At 42.8% G+C, this 23493-nt stretch overlaps 1 protein-coding gene across 1 annotated transcript in view; it reads right to left on the bottom strand.

Annotated features, from left to right (window-relative positions):
- The window catches only part of LOC122657962 (calcium-transporting ATPase 3, endoplasmic reticulum-type), a 200654-nt gene that overhangs the window by 23064 nt on the left and 154097 nt on the right, over positions 1 to 23493 (bottom strand). The window contains exons 19-24 of the mRNA XM_043852775.1: positions 18568 to 18764; positions 17971 to 18082; positions 17421 to 17519; positions 17195 to 17340; positions 16918 to 16975; positions 3764 to 3856 (exon numbers count right to left, since the gene is read on the bottom strand). Of these exons, the coding sequence (XP_043708710.1) occupies positions 3764 to 3856; positions 16918 to 16975; positions 17195 to 17340; positions 17421 to 17519; positions 17971 to 18082; positions 18568 to 18764 (705 nt within the window). The remainder of the gene's footprint in view (positions 1 to 3763; positions 3857 to 16917; positions 16976 to 17194; positions 17341 to 17420; positions 17520 to 17970; positions 18083 to 18567; positions 18765 to 23493) is intronic.

The following is a 23493-nucleotide window of genomic DNA, read 5'->3' as shown; positions in this document are numbered from 1 at the left end:
TAGAACCAGTTACCCCAATTTAGGCAATAAAAGTTTAGTTCCTTTCTCTTTAATTCATTCCGATGTATGGGGCCTTGCCCATTGTGTCTTTGTCTCTGGTTACCGCTGGTTTGTTTCTTTTATTGATTGTCTTTCTCTCCTTACCATGGTATACTTGATGCGTCAGAAGAGTGAGGTTTTTAACTGTTTTAAGCGTTTCCATGAATTGGTGAAAACGCAATATGATGCTCGGATTCAAATACCCCGTACTGATAATGGTAAGGAATATATGGAAGGTTCCTTTCAATCTTATCTTGCGAACTTGGGCAAAACCCTATCAGACCAGTTGTGTTGATACCCCAGCCCAGAATGGGATTGCTGAGCGCAAGAATCGTCATCTCCTGGAGGTGGCAGGTTCTCTTATGTTCGAGATGCATGTACCAACCCAATATTGGAGTGAGGTCGTTCTCTTTGCTGCTTACTTGAAAAATTGGATGTCGTCTCGCATTTTGGCTTCCCGTTGCCCTCTTGAGGTTCTTACTGGATCTTCTTCTTTTATTGTGCCTCCCAAGGTTTTTAGCTGCATTTGCTTTGCCCGTAACCATCATAGTCATGGGAAGCTTGATCCTCGTGGTCTCCGGTGTATATTTCTTGGATATTTTGCCACCCAAAAGGGGTACAAGTGCTACCACCCTACTTCCCGTTGAATGCTGGGACAATGGATGTTGTGTTTCATGAGGCAGAGGCTTATTATTCTGTGTCGGCACCTCTTTTTAGGGGGAGTTTGCTTCTTTACGTGAAGATGTGCCATTGGTTATTACTCTTGAGGCAGGGTGGCGCTTGGTTAAGATGGGGATGATAGATAGTGTGCCTAATACTGAGCCTCCCATTCAGGGGGAGCCCAGATTGTTACAAGTTTTCACAAGAAAGAACTTGAAAAAGACCACTCCAGCCACTCAAGTCAACACCACCGTCACCACTCAAGTCAATACCACCGCCACTGCTCCACTCCAATTGCCCTCTGATCCAGCATCCACATCTTTGCCTAGTAATCTCTTTCCTCCTAGTACTCATGGTGAAAATCTCTCCTAATACTCATGATGCATCTCTTGATTTGCCGATTGTTGTTCGTAAGGGAACTAGGACCTGCACAACATCCTATTTCCCATGTAGTGTCATATGAATCCATGTCTCCTTCATATCAGATTTTTATCTCTTCCTTGTCCTCTGTCTCTATCCCTTCGAATTGGTAAGAGGCTTTCGCAGACTCTAGATAGAAGGATGCTATGCTTGAAGAAAAGTGAGCTTTCGGGAAAAATGATGCATGGGATCTGGTTCCTCTTCCTCCCACTTAAAGACCTGTAGGCTACAAGTGGGTGTTTACTGTTAAATAGCATGTCGATGGGACGGCAGATCAGTATAAGTCTAGATTGGTTGCCAAAGGCTTTACTCAAACGTATGGCATTGACTACCAGGAGACCTTCGACCCTGTAGCCAAGATGAACACCATCCAAGTTATTATTTCATGTTAAGCGAATTTTGGATGGGAGATGCAGTAGCTTGATGTCAAGAATGCCTTCCTCCATGGTGAGCTGCAAGACGAGGTGTATATGGATGTTCTTCTTGGGTTCTCTTCTCTGCAGACTCAAGGGAAGGTGTGTAAAGTAGGCATTATATGGGTTAAAGCAATCTCCACTGGCTTGGTTTGGTCAATTCCATAAAGCTATGGTGTCAGTGGGATACAAGCAGAGCTGATTACACACTATTTGTTAAGCGGGTTGGTGATCACCTTACCATTTTAATTGTATATGTTGACGACATAGTTGTTACTGGGAATGAACCTACTGAGATAGTTACTCTAAAGGCCTACCTAGGTAAGGAATTTGAAAGCAAAGACCTAGGGAAGTTAAGATGTTTTCTTGGTATTGAGGTGGTTTGATCTACTAAAGGTATATTTCTCTCTCAACAGAATACACTCTAGATCTTCTTTCAGAAACAGGTATGCTCGGCTGCAAGCTTGCATATACTTCTCTCGAGGCTAATTCCCATTTGAAAGCCAAGGATGGTGAGCCGGTTGATAAGGGAAGATACCAACGTCTGGTGGAGCGTCTCATTTATTTGTCCCATACCTGGCTGGACATAGCCTATGTTGTGAGTTTGGTGAGTTAGTATATGCACGACCCTTATGTTTCTCATATGGAGGTAGTAACTTGGATTCTTCGGTACCTAAAGCTGGACCTAGGGAAAGGTATTCTTTTTTCACCTCGTGATCACATATGTGTAGAGGCCTTTACTGATGCAGATTGGGCCGGTTCACTAGATGATAAGAGATCCACGTCTAGATATTGCACTCTTGTTGGCGGCAACCTTGTTACCTGGCGTAGTAAAAAGCAGACTGTGGTAGCTCAGTCCAGTACAGAAGCTGAATTTCGTGCTATGGCACATAGTGTTTGTGAGTTGTTATGGCTTCAGGGTCTCCTTTGTGATTTGGATCTTCCTGTCCGTGTTCCTATGATGTTATACTGTGACAACAAGTTATAGCAGGAGAACCCTCCCCTTTGCTAGAGACTGGCTTTGGATGCTCATGACTTACCCTGACTGCTCTATTTGTGATACGATTGGAAATTTAGTGTTTGGCGCTGCTCTTTATCACATTTGGATGGAGAGGAACCATAGGAGATGGACTTCCAACTCTAGGTCTTTCGACTTGATTTGGAAAGCCATCTCCTTTGATGTCTCTACGAAGCTCAGCTTTCTTCCTCACAAGCCCATTTTTGACTCCCCAAGGAATAGGCATATTGTTATCTCCTGGGGATTAGATGTTTCTATTTTACACCCCCCCACTTAGTTGGTCTGGGGTTGTTTTTCTTCCCCCCCCTCTTCCCTCTGTATATTCCCCCTCCCCCCCTTTCTCCCCTGCCCTTCTCGGGCTTTGGTAATTTATTTTTTTACTCACCAAAAAAAGAAATACTGAAGTGGTATGGTGCAAGTCTGTGATGGGGTTTTTGCATATGGAAATGTCCCTGGCTGCTTATGTTCTACTAAGGGTTTATTGGTCATTTGAGCTGTACCTAGGATTGGGCCATAAATATTTCCAATTAAATAGAAGGTCAGATATTATTGTCACAAGGGTCTGTTACTTTCCCAAACCTCACAAGGCATCTATTCTGCCATGTGGAAAGACGATGTGTCCTTCTGACCGTTGGATAGAGAGGATATGGTCTAGATTAGTCATGTGTCAAATTTCAGAGTCTAAGTCAATCAAATAGCCGCCTTGTATTGGCATGCATCCTATGAATGTCCATGCATGTATACCATTACTCTAGACATAACTGTGAACTCTGACTCTCCCAAGTCCCAACTTTGAGCTGGAATGGACGATTTAGATAGGAAACCATGAAAATGGATGGCCCAGATCTGTCTTGCAAAGAATGTTGTTCCCCCTTTTCTTTCAATAAAATTGTGTTATTTATCCCCAAAAGAGAAAAAGAACAGAAGCAGCTCTTTGCAGGAGTCTTATCCTTTGTCTATCATGTTTCCTTGGCTTTTCTTTTATTTCAGAAGCAGAAATCAAAGGTTTTCTATACTGTTTGAATCTTGTTTTTTTTCTTCTGTTTTCACTACATTATACAACCCAAAAAAAAAAAAAAAAAAAACAAGAATGAGGCACCAGGAATACCTTAGCAACAGCTCATCTTCACTGTCAGCCTAAAAGGTAATGCTGAAGACAGTGTCAAGAAAATCACTGATAAAGTACTCTACAAGAATGAGGCACCAGGCATACCTTAGCAACAGCTGTCCCTGATCCCATGGCAATTCCTATATCTGCTTTCTTTAGTGCAGGAGCATCATTGACACCATCACCAGTCATTGCAACCTTGAGCATAAAGACCATAATTCAATACCTCCAGTTTACAATTCACCCATGGTTATTAAAAATTGCTGAAAATTAATAAGAATTAACATCGTGGCTCACAAAATCCAAACGAAAAAGGTATGCATGAAAAGAATTGGCATTTGAAGCAAACAGAAGCAACCAAGATGCAGGAAACCTCAAGAAAATGCATGCTTTGTGATGGGCCAAAAAAATTTGGCATTTGAAGCAAACAAAAGCAACCAAGATGCAGGAAACCTCAAGAAAATGCATGCTGATGAGCAAATTTATGTGTGAAATCTTAGGGCATAAAGCATACATTTTACCACATTGGACAGAGTTGCTTCGGTGCTTTCTTGTGCTTTTCAGGTTTTAGGTGAATTCTTGTGAAAATGGAGCAAAAAATGCTAAGAATAGCCGGAAGCGCCCAGGAGTCGAGAAAATCAAGTTTGGATTGAGCACTGAAAGAATCACGCCAATCAATCAAATTTGAATGTGATTACAGTGGGCCCCTTAGCATAATTTTGAGGTGTTAATAGTATGGATGCGTAGCCCATCGAGTCAACTTCGCAACGGTTCAAATGGCACTTGATTCCGAGTTGAAACGAAGAAGTTACGGCCGTTTCCATGGACAGGGGTTTATTTGTAATTATTGACAGTCGGCCGGGGACAAAGTAAAGCGGAAGTTCGGATTCCAGGGGCCTTAGCGCAAGTATCAGAAGTTATCTTTCTGTCAGCAGAAAGATTCCATTTGGAAGGCTCTGGAGCAGTCCAACTTCAACTTGAGATATCTTGGGCTCCCGAACTCCAAATTGAACGAAATTTGGGTCTATTTTGGGTGATTTTTTGTAAGGAATACAACAGTGAGGTCCATATAAGCATCCCATGCTCCACGTTTTTTGAAGGACAGATTTGACATTTGATGGGCCAAAAAGAAACCTGATGAAGCTGTAGCCATACTTGAAGCTTAACATCAGTACTTGCATAAATTCCCTGACAAAAGCAACCAACATGCAGGAAACCTCTCTCTCTCTCCCGCTCTAACAGATCAATTGAAGTCCTACATACCATTTCTCGGTTCAGACAAAACTCTCTCTCCAATTGAAGTCCTACAATCTATTTCTCAGTTCAGACAAAGCTCTCCCACCCCAGCAGCATGGTGTATTTCCCCTCCTAAGGCTTGTATTTAGGTTTGAGATAATAGGAAAACATTTAGAAGTGTTTCTTTGCACCCTCCATGCTGGCAGCCTGGCACTACAAACCATATTGAACCTTCAATATTCTTCCAAAGTTTTCAAATTTGTACCTGTCACCTGAGCTTAATTAGCAGAGTTAAAAGGTTGTTCCAGCATTAGTAATTTTTCACTGCATCAAAAAAAGGGCGTACCAAGTGCACACGGCTCCTGCCACTGCGGGGTCTGGGGAGGGTCATAATGTATGCAGCCTTACCCTGCTTTCACAGAGAGGCTGTTTCCACAAAATACCCTATTGGGTTCGCTATGGACCCACCCAATCACTAAGGCTCTGTATGCTAACGCTTCTGTCTTTATTTAGTGTTTTTGGGTCCGGCGCACTTTTTTGTGTATCTGTGTTTTTTGAGCGTTTCTGGCTCCTGAAATGCTGTATGGTAACCCTGAAAAAAAAGCGTTTCTAAAACTAAGAAGAAACAGAAATCTGTATGGATCGCACTTAACAGAACCGTTTCTGTTGTTTATCAAAAATTACATAATTGCCACCTACACCATGGCTTTTATACTCATGGTTTTTTTAAGCTAAAAAAAAAAAGCAAACATCACAATTAAAAACTACTTAAATTGTTTAGGCAGTACAAGTGTACAACCATGAGTTTAAACAAGTTATTACAACTTGGAAATGCATTAACAAATACAGTGTAAAATAAGTGGCAAGAAAATAAGAATGATGGTAGATGATCACACTAGCACCGGCAGAATAGTAAAAATAGAGTCACAATACAATTTCCTTTGGCTATTTCAGGATTCAACAGCATAAAAATCCTATAGGGATCTAAAATACCTTGAAGCTTATAATGAAAAAGCACCACATCAATTGGTGATCCAGAAGTCAAGCACTCAGATCTTTCATTATTGCAATCTCCATTTGTGGTCAACGGATAATAGCAGTCAAGCAATCAGATCACATATCACAAACACGAGAAACACAAAACACAATCCATTTGATAGGGTGGGAGGAATCGTCATTTTAGAAAGGGGTTTTAGAAAGCTCTGTAGAAAAAAGGGGGGTTTTGAGAAAAATCAGAGAGAGCGAGAGAAGAGCAGGGCAGAAAGGATGAAAAGCACAGAAACACTAAAAAAGTGTGCTTGGGTATTTTTTCGAGAGGAATCCATTGGAGCCATTTTCAGAGGCACAAAACGCTGAGAAAAAAAGTTTTATGCACGGAATACTTTAATGGATTGATCAGTGAAGCTGCAATGAACATTCGGATGTGTGCATCGACTCTCGAAGAGGTACTACAGTAGATTGATCTCTGGAATACACAGGAGAGAGGTATTCTTTTATTTTACAAGTCTTTTTATTTTTGGGTTTGCTTATGTTGAAAACAACCCTAGTTTTGTTCATCTATTGGGGAAGGGCTTGTAATTGATTTTCAATTTAACATTGTAATACCAATCAAGTTGGGGCTTGATTGGCTTTGGGGTTGTAGCCCTAGACTGTGTAGGTTCATAGTCAGAAGCAGGTGTTGTTGCACCTTGATCGTTGTGGCAATCATAATTTGAGTAGTGTATTGGGGAAATACGAAACCCTTTACGGGTATTCCTCCGTGGACGTAGGCAATTTGGCCGAACCACGTATATCTGGTGTTGTTGCATTGCTTTTATTTTCAACATATACTTGAAGTGATTGTTGTGCAGAGTGGTGGGATACTGTCTGGTAGACCCAACCACATTGTGGTATATGGTGGATGTATTTGTGTGTGATTGGTAATTACGGGACCGCCCTGGCCAATCTTGAATTGCAATAGGTGAAGTGTAGCCAGTAAGTTGTTTGCTTGAGATTGGAAGAAAAATTATTGAGATCCACTGATTCAACCCCCCTCTCAGTGGCAATTAGGATTCACAAGTGGTATCAGAGCACACCAGGTTACCTGGTTACAGAGTTTAAGTTCGGAAAATTACTACGGGACAGTGCAATGGCTTCAGGCGAAGGCAACAACGGTCACAGCAACAACAAGGTTCCATAGTTTGACGGGTCAAACTACTCTTTCTGGCGCATCAAGATGGAAACGTATCTGAAGTCCCCTGGTTATGGAGTTTGGATGTCAATGAAGAATGGTTACATAATCCCCACAACAGATATCGCAGATGCAACTGAACTGAGGAAGTATGACAATGATTCAAAGGCCAAAAACGCTCTACTAAGTGCATTAATCAATACAGAGTTTGCTAGAGTTATGGGTTGTGAGACTGCAAAGGAAGTTTGGGACAAACTGCAAAACATTCATGAAGGTGATGAGAAAATCAAAGAGGCCAAGCTGCAACACTTTAGGGCATAGTTCGAAAGCTTGAAGATGTCAGATGGAGATTCAATTGATCATTACATGAGCAAGGTGAGTGAGGTTATAAATGTAATCAAAGGACTTGGTGAAACTCTCAAAGATGCAGTGGTAGTTAAGAAGATCCTCCGATCCTTACCTGATATGTACAATCCAAAGGTGTCGGCCATAGAAGAGTCCAAGGACTTGAATGAGTTGAGTCTGGATGAGTTACACGGTTCTTTAACTGCCTACGAGATGAGAATGGTGAAAACCAAGCCCATAGAGAAAGAGGCTACTTTTAAAGCTATGAAGAAACTCAAGATAAAGCAGGAAAGTGGTGATGAAAACTCTGAAGATGAATTAATTGCATAACTAGCAAGGAAGCTCAAGAGTGGAAAAGGAAAATACAAGGGAAAACTTCCCTTGAAGTGCTTCAACTGTGGTGGTATAGGGCACTTCGCCTCTTAAGTATCCAAAGAAGGGAAAAACTGATGAATCAGATGATGAAGACCCACAAGTGAAGAAATCAAGTTTCAAGAAAAAGAAGTCCTTTCCTAAGAAGAAAAACAACTACAAGAAGAAGAGTTTGATTACACACAAGGATAGCACTACCACAGATGAGTCATCTGAGGATGAGGAGTCTGATGATGAAAACTACGAGACTTTGTTCATGGATACCTCCACCAATGATATACATGAAGAAGGTGAAAAATCAGATAAGGAAGAAGAGCAATCAGAGGATGAGTATGATCTTCAAGCAGAACTATACACCGCCTTGAAGAAACTCAAGGTAGAAAGAAAGAAGATAAAAACTCTTGAGACTCAACTTGCAGAAGAAAGTGAGAAGATCAGTTAGTTATCACTTATCATAGAAGAAACCAAGAAGATCAATGAAGATGTAAGCTTTAGCTTATCCTCAAAGATTGACGAATGCACTCAACTTGAAGAAGAAATTATCACTTTGAGAGCTGAATGTGAATTGTTGAAAAAGACTGACTATCGAGCAACTGTTACCTCAACTCCAACAGTTACAGTGTCAAGCTCAAAAGGTAAAGAAGTGAATGTACAAACACCTGAGGAAGATCATCATGAAGTTCATGAGAGTACTATCTTGGATGAGATACTTAGTGTCTAAAGACCCAATAATGACAAATCTGGTATTGGGTATGAGAAAGGAGGAGTTTCTAGCATAGTACTAAATCTCGTGAAATCTCGGTCGAGATCTTGAATATTTCGAGTATCTCGACCTGACCGAAACGAAACAGTAGGTCGAATAAAAAAAATGTAAAAACTCGGTCGAAATTTCGACCATCTCGCGATATCTCGAAACAAAATCAAAATTTCGCGAGATATCGATATTCCTTTTTCAAAAGTAGCTTTATAAATACCAAAACTCGTTAGTCTCGGTCGAAATTTCGACCGAGACTTAACAAGCTCTGGTTTTTTGGGTTTTTTTCTCCCTGTTCTTCATCCTTTCACTTCTCCTTGCTGATTCTTGCACCGGCCTTCAGATCTTCGCCGCATCTACGCCGGAGAACACACCATTACAATATTTGACTTGTATTGGACTATTGGGGATATTGTCATATTGATATCATCTTCTTAAGTTGTTATTTACTTATTGTACTTAATATTATAACTTAAGTTATGACTTATGAGTCATTCACTTTATGTTTCCAACTTCCAAGTCAATTTACTTGTTTAAATTGCTTATTAATCATTAATTTATTATGTCCTCTAGTACTTAAAGTCTTAAACAATGTTTATGTGTAATTAAATAAGTTATACATTAGGATTCGACCGTACATTGCCAATCAATGGTGCAAATCCAAAACTATTTTTGCAATTTGAACATTTAAATGTGTTTATATAGCCTAAAATAGGGTTTCCATGAAGTTTCAGGCCTTAACTTGGCCTAAAACCCATCGAAATGACCTACCGAAACTTAACAGAAAAATGCAAAATTTCGACCAAAATATCTGAAATTAGCCCGAAACACCGAAACGAAATGAGTTTTTGAACTATGGTTTCTAGTGGTGTGAAAACCAAAGGACAAGGCACGACACAAAATCTAGTTCGGTTTGTTGGGGAGAAAAGAAAGAAAAAATGGCTCTAATTCTGAAAACTCAGATAAAAGGAAGGTTGATAAGGATGGATTCACTGCAATCAATCATCATAGGTTAAATGGCTACAACAGGAACTCATGGCAGATTCAGAGGTTCAATGGGTATTGCTATGGTTGCAACTTGCAACATGTTTGGGCACCGTGTGGCAGAGTGTAGAAGGAATGAAAAACCCACAAATTTTTTAAGCAAGAATAAATTTGCAGCTCTTGCAGATGATAGCATTGAGTGCTACAGGTGTAGAAAGATTGGCCATCTAGTAAGGAACTGCAAAACCTTACTTCCATCTCAAAGACAAGCCATGAGAAGTCAAAAGCAAACCCTAAGAGAAGGCAAGAAAACCCATCACTGTTACTGAAAAAGCAGTTTGGGTTGAGAAGAAAAAGAGAAAGGACAACAATAGCTCATTGATTGTTCAAACAACTTTCAAGGCAAATAACAAACCATCTCCTTGGATTCTTGATAGCGGGTGTTCTACACATATGACTGGTGACAAGGGCAGATTCTCTAATCTTGACAAGATTGAAGGTGGCTCAGTTAGGTTTGGGAACAATGATGGTGCCAAGATTGAAGGCAGGGGAACAGTTAACTTGGACCAAGGAAAATCAATTGTATGTGATGGTGCCAAGATTTTGGGTTTGCTTATGTATTGAAAACAACCTTAGTTTTATTCATCTATTGGGGAAGGGCTTGTAATTGATTTTCAATTTAACATTGTAGTACCAATCAAGTTGGGGCTTGATTGGCTCTGGGGTTGTAGCCCTAGACTGTGTAGGTTCATAGTCAGAAGCAGGTGTTGTTGCACCTTGATCGTTGTGGCGATCATAATTTGAGTAGTGTATTGGGGAAATACGAAACCCTTTACGGGTATTCCTCCGTGGATGTAGGCACTTTGGCCGAACCACGTATATCTGGTATCGTTGCATTGCTTTTATTTTCAACATATACTAGAAGTGATTGTTGTGCAGAGTGGTGGGAAACTGTCTAGTAGACCCAACCACATTGTGGTGTGTGGTGGACGTGTCTGTGTGTGATTGGTAATTACGGGACCGCCCCAGCCAATCTTGAATTGCAATAGGTGAAGTGTCGCCAGTAAGTTGTTTGCTTGAGATTGGAAGAAAAATTATTGAGATCCACTGATTCACCCCCCCTCTCAGTGGCACCTGGGATTCACATAAGGAACTGCTGGGAAGAAGTAGAGGCAACGTACCTTACGGGAGGGAAGAGAAGAGATGAGAGAGAGATCGCAAGAAAGAAAGCGGGTGGCAAGTTTTCCACACAGGCCACGCAGGCACTCAAATAAATCAACTCAATTCATACTTTCAATCAGAAGCTTTCGTTGGTTACAACCTTGTACTTAATGAGGGAAATAAAGATTCATAACTAAACTCTAAAACTGAAATAGAATAAAAGTCTACCACTACCTAGCCTATTCAAAGTAAAACAAAAGACAAAAAGATAAATCCAAATAAATAAATAGACTACTAATATCCTACTAGAACAAAGACCCAAATTTGGCCCCGGTTCTCAATCAGGTTGTCAAATGGGTTCAGCCCGGTCCAAGGTAGTGCTCCTACATCACCTTCACATCAATGGTTGAGCCCCTAGGCCTTCCTCCTCCCCGTCCTTGCTCGCCATTTGGGATGCTCTGCCAGCCATCAATAGAAGACCCAAAGGGAGTGGTGATCTTGTCGTATGGACTGCTTCCTCCTCTGGTCAGTTTTGCTCCAAGTTCGCTTGAAGCCTTATTCAGGCACGGACCTTCATGATTCCTTGGTGCAAAATTGTTCTGTTCAAGAGGCACATTCGCCGTCACAGTTTCACCGTCTTACGGGCCCTTACCTGCTCCTTCCCAACAGTCTTTCCTCATTCAAAGACAGATTCTAGCCTCTCCCACCTGCTTCCTTCACTGGAATTCCCTAGAATATATGGACCACCTCTTTCTCTTGCCCCTTCCTCCTCTGTTTGGAAAGGGCTGCTCGCCAAATGTTGGCCTCAAAGGAGAAGAATCTTTCCCTTTGATAGAGAATGGAATTGGCTGTATACGACCTCTCCCGGTAAATCCAGCTGTGATGCAGTGAGTAAGCTTGCCTTTGGCACTGCCATTTACCACATCTGGATAGAGCGTAACCTCAGGTGATGGAATTCCAATTCCAAACCCTTCCAGAAGATTTGGGACACTATCTCCTTGACATTAGAAGCAATCTGTTCGGGCTCTCCTCCTGGTTCCCCTTGAAGTAGGCGTATTGTTGATTCCTAGGGCCTTCTTTGTTCCATGCCCCAAGCCCTTCCTAGCCAAGGGCTGGACTTTGTATTGTTTTTTTTTCTTCCTCCCCTGCCTCTTAGGGGGAGCTCTTGTATTCTTTCCTCTTTTCGCAATATAGGGCTTGCATGATAACACTTCTGTTTCTGGGCCATGTTTTCTAGTCCAGAAATGACTTTTTGTATTTCTGTTACTGGGCAAAATTTCTTGACAAAAAAACAGGTTTGGTAATGCATAGTAATTTCTATTTCTGGGCCAGAAAAGAAACAGAAAAGCGTTTGTTATGCACAATAATTTCTGTTTCTGGAACATCTATAAATTTTCAAAAATGCCATTGAATGCCCAAAAATTTGGTGGAAGTGGTGGTGGTGGTACTGTGGTAGTGGTGGCAGTGGTAGTGGAGGTGGTGGTGGTCGTCGTGGTTGAAGTTGCATTGGAGGTGGTGTTTTATTTTGAACATGAAGTTACTGCTTTGCCCATCAAATTAGTGGTGGCAGTGGTAGTTACTGCTCTTCCCAGCCCCTCTTAACCACTGCCCCCTCTCAACCCAGCCCACCTCTACCCAGCCCCTCTTAACCACTGCCCCCCTCTTAACCCAGCCACCTCTACCCAGCCCCTCTTAACCTTCTCCCCCCCAGCCCTACTTCACCTATAACCTGCCCATCATTCAACCCCCAGCCCATCTATACCACAAACTATTCCCCAACCCCCCTTCCCAATCCCTCACCAGATCCATCTCCTCCCCTTCCCTCTCGGACTTTCCCCCCCTTGACCCCCCCTGGTTTCACCTGCACTCCCCTCCCCCCCCCGCAGGCCTCTAGTCCGCAACCCGGCTATTGTCTTCTTTCGTCGTCGCTACCGTAGCACCCCTCCGGTGCGCACACTGCTATTCCCTCTCTAGTGGTCATGTCTGCAGGCTTCATTTGGAATGTTAGGGGTCTCAACTCCTTGGCCAAACATCAGGACATTAGATCCCTCATCAAATCCACCCATTCTTCTTTTTGTGCCCTTCTTGAAACCCGAGTTCTGCAAGATAATGCCTCCCACATTGCTGCCTCTATTGCCCCCTCCTGGTCCCTTCTCTCTAATTACAATTACTCCCCTCACAGTCGGATTTGGTTCCTCTAGGACCCATCCAAAATCAACATCTCTCTTTCCCATTCCTCTTCCTAGTTCCTCCATCTCAGCCTTTCCATTCCCAACTCCCATTCCACTTTCTTTCTGTCGGTTGTCTATGCCTGCAACCATGCTGCTGACCGTACTTCTCTTTGGCATGATCTCACCCTCCTCAAAACCTCCATGGACTCCATTCCTTGGGGTTTAGGCGCTGACTTCAATGTGGTGCGATCCCAAGATGAGAAATTGGGTGGCAAACCTATTGACTCATCCTCCGTCCTTGCTTTTAACGAGTGCTTAGAAGATCTAGGCATTGAAGACCTTCGCTGGACTGGTTCCCCCCTTACTTGGAACAACCGTCGCGTTGGCCCTGATCGCATCGCCTGCAAGCTTGATCGTTTTCTCTCTAACGAGGCTTGGCTCTCCTCCTTCCCCCACTCTCTTGCCAACTTCCTCCTCCAGAGTCTCTCTGATCATTGCCCCTGTTACATCCTTATCCAACCCTATTCCTCCTTTGGCCCTAAGCCTTTCAAATTCTTCGACATGTGGACCTCCCACCATCTATTCCTCCCCATCGTCCTTAAGGCCTGGCGGACCCCGGTCTCCTCCCCCTCTCTCCCCCTTATTGCCCTAACCAGGAAGCTCCGCAACACCAAAGCTGCCCTAAAGAGCTGGAATCTCTCCACCTTTGGTAACATCAATTCCAGGCTCTCCTCCTGCAAATCCAACCTCTCCTCCGTTCAGTCCAGACTTCAATCTGACCCCCTCAATTCTATTCTTGCTTCTGAGGAAAAACTCCTCTCTGAGGAATTGCATTCTCTCTCCTCCCTGGAGGAAAGCTTCCTATGCCAAAAATCCTGCATCAAGTGGTTAGAGATGGGAGACTCAAATTCAGCTCACTTTCACAGGTCTCTGAAAGCTAGACTCAACTCTAATTCCATCACCCTCCTGCACTCCTCTGATGGCTCCCCCCTTACCTCGATCCATGACATCAAATCTGCTTCCATCTCTTTCTTCTCCGACTTGTTCAATCCCCCCCTGATCTCATCAACAAGTTCCTCCTTCCCCTTGTTGCGGAATCCCTCATTAGTATTCCCTCTGATGATGAGATCTCCAAGGCAATTCACTCCCATAAATCCAACAAAGCTCCCGGTCCAGATGGGTTCAGTATGGGATTCTTCCTGAGCTGCTGGGATATCATCAAAGGAGACCTCTTCAAAGCCATCCGCAGCTTCTTTTACAAGCCTAGTCAGCTGGCTCAGGTCAATCAGACCTTCATCTGCTTCATCCCTAAAAAAGAGGGAGCCACTTCTCTCTCGGACTTTAGGCCTATCTCCCTCTGCAACCTCATCTACAAATCCATTGCCAAAATCCTAGCCAACAGAATCAAGGTTGTGATCCCCTCTCTGGTCAGTCCCAACCAATCCGCCTTCATTTCAGGGCGAAGCATTGTGGATAACATTATCCTTTGTTCTGAAATTGTGTGGGGTTTTGACCGCAAATCCCACTCTCCGGCTGCCCTTATGAAAATTGACCTTCATAAAGCTTTTGACTCCCTTCGTTGGGACTTCTTCTGCGGAGTGTTCTCTTAAATGGGCTTCCCCTTGCCTTTGTTCGCTGGATTCATGCTTGCATTTCCTCTCCATCCTTCTCCGTTCTTGTCAATGGTTCTCCGGCAGGATTCTTCCATTCTAAAGTAGGCATCCGCCAAGGCTGCCCCCTCTCCCCCTTCCTTTTCTCCATCGCTCTGGAAGTCCTCTCCCATAGCCTCCTATCCAAGACTGATCTCCATCTCATCTCTCCCATTCCTAAATGTAAGCATATCAACCTTACCCATCTCGCTTTTGCAGACGATCTGATGATCTTCTCCAAGGCCTCTCACTCCTCCATCTCTGCTATTATGGATTCCCTCCACCTCTTTGAGACCCTCTCGGGCCGTTGCATTAATCTCCTCAAATCCAAAATCTTCCTCTCTGGTATTTTCGATCAAGATAGAGACTCCCTTCTGCACCTGACTGGCTTCTCCATTGACTCCCTCCCAGTTAAATACCTTGGCCTTCCTCTCATTCCGGCCAGACTCTCCAATCACCATTGCGCTCCTATGTTGGATAACATCCGCAAGCGCCTCCAGCTCTGGAAAAGCAAACTCCTTTCCCATGCTGGCTGCCTTGTTTACATCCGCTTTGTCCTCCAAGCTTCTTACATCTACTGGAGTGGGATCTTCGGATTACCCAAAGCCACCATCCAGGCTATGGAGCGCCTCTACTGTGCTTTCCTTTGGAAAGGGACTGACGCTTCTAGATTCCTCCATCCTGTTAGCTAGAAGTCTATCTGCCTTCCAAAATCCGAGGGTGGCCTTGGGATCCGGCGTATTAAGAACTCCAATACTGCTGGTATTCTTAAGCTGATCTGGAAAATCTCCTCCCGTCATGATTCCATCTGGGTTAACTGGGTCAACTCTCACCTTCTCAAGTCCGACTCCATCTGGACTGTCTCCACCCCCTCTGATGCCTCCTGGATCTGGAGAAAGATCTTTGCCCTCCATGGAATCTCTTCCTCCATTGCTCGTGGCTCCCCCACCTCCCTCTGGCTCGACCCTTGGCACCCCCTTGGAATCCTTTTCTGTGTCCTTGGCCCCAGGTCGATCTACTCTTCTGGTCTTCCAAAAAATGCCCCCCTCTCCTGTCTCATTTCCTCTGGATCCTGGTCCTCCCCTTATCTCAATCCCTCCATTGTCTCCCAGATTTGGCATGCTCCCCCCCTCCCCCCTTCCCTCCCCATGAGGACAGAATCCTGTGGTTGCCCTCCCCCAATGGCCTCTTCAGCACCAGTTCAGCCTGGAACTTTGTCCGAACCACTGCCCCCATTGTACCCTGGCACAACCTAGTCTGGTTCAAAGGCCACATACCCCGCCACAGTATCACTACCTGGAGATCCCTTCGCCTTTGCCTTCCCACCCAAGCCTTCCTCATTCACCGTCACATCCCTGTTTCTCCTGCTTGCTCCCTTTGCTGGAATGGTCTTGAGGACATCCCCCACCTCTTCTTTGACTGCCCCTTTACCTCTACCATTTGGAAAAAAGCCCTTTCCTCCATCCGGCACCGCAATAGGAGACCCCTTCACTTCGACCGAGAATGGCTTTGGGTGGCTAATTCCTTCTCTGGGTCCTCGATTTGTGACACCACTAGAAAGCTGGTTTTTGGAGCTGCTATTCATCACATTTGGATGGATCGAAACCTTGGGAGATGAACTTCCAACTCTCGATCCTGCGATCTGATTTGGAAAGCCATCTCCTTTGAAGTCTCTTCCAAGCTCAGCCGTGCCCATCTCCGTGCTGTCAGGGACACCCCTAGGAATAGGCCCATTGCCGTTTATTGGGGCCTTGACCTGCCCTCTCTTTTTTCTTCCACCTCTGCGTAGGTTGGTTTGTTCACTTGTTGTTTCTCCCCCCCTCTCTCCCTTGTATATTCTTTCCTCTTTCCTGCCCCTCCTGGGGTATGGTAATACATATTTATTCACCCAAAAAAAAAACCATGTGCTCATTAAAGAGCAACCCCCCCTTATTTCTCCCTTTTATTTCTGTGACAAAGAAGCTTCAAATTGGAGCTGCTTTTTTTCTATTTCTCAGCAAGTTTTTTGTCCCAGTTCATTCCCAGGAACAAAAAAATGAATTGGTGTTAACAAACGGATTTCTTTTTTTTTTTTTAAGTTCCCAGGAACTAAAAAACAGAGCAATAGAGAAATAGAAGTGTTATCATGCAGGCCGATAATTTCTTATTCAGCCAGGAAAAAAAAGATCTGGATAAAGACATCAGTGCTTTGGAGAATACTATAACATACATATGAGAAAATACATTCACACAGGAGCAATAAATTTTCTTTAGAAACCAGTCCCAAATTAAAGTATGGATAGCTTCAATATGTGGCCATGTCATATCCCTCAATTGCAATTAACCATGTAACAACAGAATACATAACTTTCTTCACTCACATAAATCATGAATATTATGATCAGGGAAGCATGTTAAAACCTTATATATAGACCTACCACTTCATTTTGGTGCTGCAAGGCTTCGACCAGCATTCTTTTGTGAGATGGTTCAACCCTAGAAAATTAGAAAAAATACTGAATGAATTGCACATATTCTCAAAGAGAAAAACTTAACTACCCTTCAGAAAATAAAGATTATACTTACATTTTCCCAAAGAAAAAAAAAAGTCACAGAACAAAGAGACATCCATACAAGTGATACAACCATGACATAGTATCTTCTAAAACAACTGGATACAGATAGTAACATTGAGACAAATGAAATCTCAAATACCTGGTGAAGAGTACCATACGTTGTAATGCTATTGTTTGCTGCAAGGCAGGAAGTTCTTCAAACTCAGAAGCAGTGTAAGAGCATCCAGAAAAATCTCTCAAGTGATCAAAAGCACCTATTTTACGGCATAGAGATTCTGCTGTGGACTGATGGTATGTATGAGGTTAGAAAGAAGAATGCAATAGTAAAACTTATAACTCATATAAGAATATTGACTGTGCCTGACCTTGTTATCCCCTGTGACAACTATAACCCGTATGCCAGCTGACATGCATGAAATCATAGCATTTCTTACTTCCTCTCTTGGTGGATCAAGCATCCCAACCTTAAAACATGTCAAGCATAGACTATGAAAAACATAACTTGCATATGTTAAGCCTAAGGAATCAAGCATTTGAGAGCTCAGCCAGGCTCAAATTAAATATAAATCATATAACCAAGCAATTTCAGATGCACCTTGGTAGAATTTGTCAGAGACATACAACATAACCTTTTTCAAATTAATATTCCCCACATGCCCAATAATTAAACATATGATGCAGTTTTCAACACCAGAGAAAAAATGACTGATTTTCCTTTAGTGGGATCTTTATGAGGATTTTAAAGCAAGATCCATGAAATTGATACGAAAAAGAAAAAGGTACCTCTGAAAATTATTATAAAAAATGCAAGAAAAGAAAGTAAAAGAGAATATTGTCAGGCATAGTCAACGGTGTGCATATTAACATGTTTACCAGAATCAACAGGTTCACTATGAATCTAAAGATCACACGCACCAATCCAATAAATGTAAGATCCTTCTCATCATCAAATGAAAGTGCCTGTTGACCCAAGGGCATTCGTTTAAAGGCCAGTGCCAAACATCTTAGTGTTTCTTTTCCTGCAAAACTGATCAATCAAAAACATCAAAATTGAATGAAAAAAGAATATATTAGAGCATAAAAGGCCAATCGAGAATTCAGAGGTCCAAATATGGAAACATATCGAGCTCATTTTAGCTGGTCATTCAACTGGGGATTCAAGTCTTGGGGATATTGGAGGCCATTACATTCACTTCTTGACATAACTTTAATAGCCTCTATCCTATCTGATTATTTATTCACCAAAAAAAATACAGCTAATGGAAGAGCCGAATATTCAAAGGCTCAAAATAGTTCTAAGTTCTTGAAGTAAGATCATCTGTGTGGTTCTTCATAGCATTGCTATCTACCAAGCTCATTTTACACAGTACTGATTTGGTCTAAGATCAGCAGGACATCAGGACATGTATAAATGAACATATTAGCATGATTGCATATGCAACAAGGCATGTCTACTCATTCTGGCAAAATAAGACACAAGAGTTGAGCAGGAATGACTGATGAAAGAAAGACCTGTGGAATTTGGCATCTAGCTCAGCTTGAACGTCAATATTAAGTGGAACAGTAGAACCATCATCATTGCACAAAACACTTGTGCATCTAGAAATTATACTTTCAGGGGCACCTTTTGAAAACATAATCTGCACTTGCTTTTGACTACAAAGGACACTCATCATTTTGCGGCCACGAGAAAAATCCAATTGATAGACCTGTGAAAACATATCATCTTATAAGCATAAGAAACATATCATAACATTTCTATATGGCTCTCTATGTTATTTATGGACATAAAATTGCGTAAACAGATATAGGCCATTAAAAGCCCCACGGAACCGAGAAGCATTGGAGAAAAGATTGTGAAGACAGAATTTCTAACACTGCTTTCCTACAGCCTCAAACTTCCGCAAGGAAAGGAGAACAGACACTCAAATTTTTGAGGAAAATAGCCATCTAGATCCTATACACCCTCATTCTCAAATAAGACCAGATTTGTCTGTCAATATTGTCCCTATCTTCAGATTCTGAACAAAGTGCCCTGTGCCCCTCCCTACACGGAGTCAAGTTGATCTATGATGGTAGCTCAATGGAAAATCCAGACCAGCAAGTGTTGGTGGAGATTTTAGAGATCATTGAGGTAACATTATCGTGGTATACTTCAGTTTATTGGCTTGGCCAACTCCATCACCGCAGGGTTTAAAGCTATCATTAAAGGCCTTGAGATATATGCTTATTTCAGTTGGCATGCAATTGATTATTAAGGGCAAAAGCAAAGAAAAGAGAGAAGATTTAGCATCACCAGCAATGTCTTTCACATAGAGGATGAGATCAACAAATGGTCTAGCTGATGAGTTGGATAGAACTGGTGTTAATAGATAGAGCTTGTACTTAAGATCTTACCCAGTTATGTAGCTGATCTGTTGAGTCTGTGTTCCTAGTGACCTGTGTTGTTGTTGTAGTACGCTACTCTTTACTTTCTTTTTCTCCAATTTTTTTTTGGGTGAATAAAAATTCATTACCAAAACCCCAAAGGGAAAGAGAAAAAAGAGGGGTGGGGGAATACAGAGGTAAAAAGAGGGGGGAGTTATACAATCCTCAAGCCCTAGGAAGGCAGGCCAGGAGACCGGAGAAGAGATACATCTAAACCCCGGGATACATTAATATGTCTATTCCTTGGGGTATCAGAAAGCGGACCATGGGGAAGCATATGTAGCCTAGAGTTGACATCAAGGAAGATGGCTTCCCAAATCAAGTCAATGGAACGGGACTTGGGAGGATATCTTCCAAGATTCTGCTCCATCCAAATGTGAGAGATAGCGGCCCCAAAAACAAGCTTGTCGGAGGCGTCACAGATAGAACTGCCAGACAAAGTCATATCCACTCAAAGCCACTCCCAAGCGAAGGGAAGGGGTCTCCTACTATGGGGTCAAATGAAATCGAGGGCTTTCCTCCAAATAGTAGAGGCCAAGGGGCAGTAAAAGAAAAGGCGATCGGTGTCCTCAATACCATTCCAGCAAAGAATACAGGAGCTGGTGACGGTAATGTGGTGGTGAAGGAAAAATGATTGAGTGAGGAGGCATAGTTTAAGGGTTCTCCAAACGTTGAAGCTATGGCAAGGGATGTGGCCTTTGAACCAAACTAGTTTGTGCCAAGGAACTGTGGAGGCATGGGGCCTGACAAAATCCCAAGCAGAGCTGGAAATAAAAAGCCCATTAGTGGAGGGGAGCCAAATGACCTTGTTCGAATGAGAGGGGTTAGGGAGGGAAAAGGGGGCGAGGAAGGCCTAGATCTGGGTGAGACATAGTGGAAAGGGGGAGGGGGTGATGCAGAGCATCCATCTGGTCCAACCAACAGCCCACCATCAAGAAGGCCTGATCACTACTTTGTTAAGAAGTATGCTAGGCTAAAGGCCCAGTCCAAGCCCACAGCCCAGCAGCAGCCAAAGGCCTAGCCCAACTAAGGATTCATGTGCATAGGCCCAAGTCTGGCCAACAGTAGTAGGCCTAACCCATGGCTAATCCTCTTGGGCCTAGGACCAGATCAGACGAGGACCAGATCAGACCACCTTGACTGACCCTCTTTATTCTTGTCTTTTAGTTTCCCTAAAGTCATGTTTGTAACTTAAAGTCATTAGTGGTAGGTTACTAAAGTCTTGGTTGTAACTTAAAGTCTTTGGTGGTAGGTTACTAAAGTCTTGGTTGTAACTTAAAGTCTTTGGTGGTAGGTTACTAAAGTCTTAGTTGTAACCTAAAGTCATTGGTGGTAAGTTACTAAAGTCTTGGTCATTAATAGTAGGTTACTAAAGTCATGTTTGTAAGTCATTGGTGGTTGTAACCTATAGGCATTTATGTCTCTCTCCTCATACTATATAAAGAGACCATGGCTGCTCATGGAAGGATGAATTACAACCAACAAATCAATCTCCTTGTGAGTCTTTTACTTGTTAGCAAGTGGCCTTGGGTGGATCTCCCTTGGTGGTCTAGGTGGGACTCTTATGGCTGGGATACTAGTGGGACTCTAGTTGTCTAAGTTATCTTTTATTTATCATCTTTATCTTCAAGCATCCATCATCCATTACAGCAAATCATCTTCAAGTAAGCTATTAAGGCATCTTATATTCTATCCCTGCACCCTGCTTCCATTGCACCCGTTTTGTTGCCTTTAAACTCTATACATAACCTTCCTTCTATAACCCTCTAGCCATGGCCTTTTCATTACCTCCATCAAAACCTGCAGCCAACCATCCTAATCAACCTTAGCCTAATTAAAACCATTTCAGTTCAGACCCTATCCCCTACCAGTTTCGATCTTGGTGTGCTAACCATTTCGGGTTTGCACCAAATTGGTATCAGAGCTATGTCTGGTGAAGAGGATAACCCCCACTCTCTCGAAGAAATTTCTGCTACTATGAGGCAGATGCTTAACTCCATGCAAGAGATGTTAGCTCGCATATTAGCAATAGAGCAGCGACAGCCCTCTATTTCTCACCCTCCAATCAACAACATGGAGGCTGGAAGTGAGTATCATCCACCAGCCGGATCGTTTGCAGCCAGCAGGGTTCCTTTAAGGACCAACATACATGCACTACCACCACCACCACATCAGCCACCAACCTTTGAGAATTACATGCGAACCTATTTTGAGCAAAATGCGGGCCAACATCCCCGAAAGCAAGACGATTCTCACAAGGTCAAAATGGAGCTGAAAGAGTACAATGGAAAGCTCGATTCACAGGTATTTCTTGATTGGTTAAATGTTGTTGATGATTACTTTAATTGGTATGAGATGCCCGAGTTTCGAAAAATCAAACTCGTCAAGACCAAATTAATTGGTCCTGCTCGGGAATGGTGGAAAATGCATGAAAATAGAATGGCTGCCAAGGGTACTCCCATCACATCTTGGGAGGAAATGAAAGATGATTTAAAAGATAACTATCTTCCCCTTTCTTTCATTGATCGACTTCATGATCAGTTTAACACCCTCCGTCAAGGAACCTCGTCCGTGGCTGAATACACGGAACAATTCACTTCCTTACTTTCTCGAATTGGTATTGAGGCCAGTGATGCTCAACTCATGTCCAAATTCAAGCTTGGCTTGAAACTTGAGGTTCGTAGAGCAATGGGAACTACTAGTATCTATGATATTAGGGATTTTTATCAAAAAGCCTTGGAAGCTGAGGATTTGTTAAAATTACCGTCTGGGTCTTTTAACACTTCCACTAGAGATGCTAGGAGGACTATATTCAACCAATCAACCAACAATAGGCCCCCTTTTCACTCAAGTGCTACCCCTTAAACTGTTGACAAAGGAAAGTCCCCTATGCAAGAGAGTGACAAAAGCCAAATTTGTTATCATTGCAACAAAACTGGCCATTTCGCTAAGTACTATCCACAGAAAGTACGACGTGCTAATCTTGCTATAGCTGAACTTGAACCTGATGATGATGATGTTGAAATCAATGATGGTTTACCCCTTGATGAGGAGGATGAACAGGTTTTTGAAAACCAAGAAGAGGAGCTGGAATCTCATAATGTATATGTTGTACATCGAATTCTAGTGGCTGAAACACAAGGTGAGGACTGGCGAAGGCAATGCATATTCTATAATAGAATGGCCTGTGGACCCAAAGTAGCACAAGTTATTGTGGACAACGGTAGCTGTGTTAATGTTGTCTCACAAAGTTTTATTGCAAAGGTCAACCTCCAAGCCGAGAAACATCCTCGACCATATAAGGTATCCCTCCTCAATGGGAACTCTATAGTGGTTAATCAAAGATGTTCGGTTCCCCTTAAGTTGGGTTCCTATGAAGAAGAAATCTGGTGTGATGTCATTCCTATGAGTATGACCGATATTCTACTTGGTAGACCATGGATTTACGACAATGATGTAGCACTTGGCGGTAAGAAGAACCTTTGTTCTTTCGTTTTCAAAGGAAAGAAGATCATCTTCAATCCAATGAACCTGCAAAAATTCAAAGCCGCAAAACCAACCAGCCAGCAATACACCAACTCAAAAGTTCAACAAGAAGCTGGAAAAAGGTACCTCCGGTGGTGTTAAGCTTCTAGCTGTACCACGCCGGGAGTTTGTTAAAACAAGTGCTGAAATAGGCCTTGTCGTGGCCTTGGTCACAAAGGCAAATATCCCCATCCCCAAAGTTACTTATCCCAAGCCTATCCAGGCTCTTTTGAATGATTTTGCAGATCTTATCCCAGAGGAACTTCCAGATGAGTTGCCCCCAATGAGGGGCATTCAGCATGCTATCGACCTTGTGCCAGGGTTTATCTTACCAAATCTGCCCGTGTACCGCTTGAGTCCAACGGAGCATGCGGAGTTAAGGAGGCAAGTTGAAGAATTGTTGAAGAAAGGCTTTCTCCAAGAAATCATGAGTCCTTGTGTTGTACCAGCCCTTCTCACCCCAAAGAAAGATGGTTCGTGGCGAAT

The sequence above is a fragment of the Telopea speciosissima genome, chromosome 4 (genome assembly GCF_018873765.1).
Source record: "Telopea speciosissima isolate NSW1024214 ecotype Mountain lineage chromosome 4, Tspe_v1, whole genome shotgun sequence".
NCBI classification, from domain to species: domain Eukaryota; kingdom Viridiplantae; phylum Streptophyta; class Magnoliopsida; order Proteales; family Proteaceae; genus Telopea; species Telopea speciosissima.
Note: the sequence above shows the minus strand (reverse complement) of the source record. Positions and strands in the feature narration are given on the sequence as shown.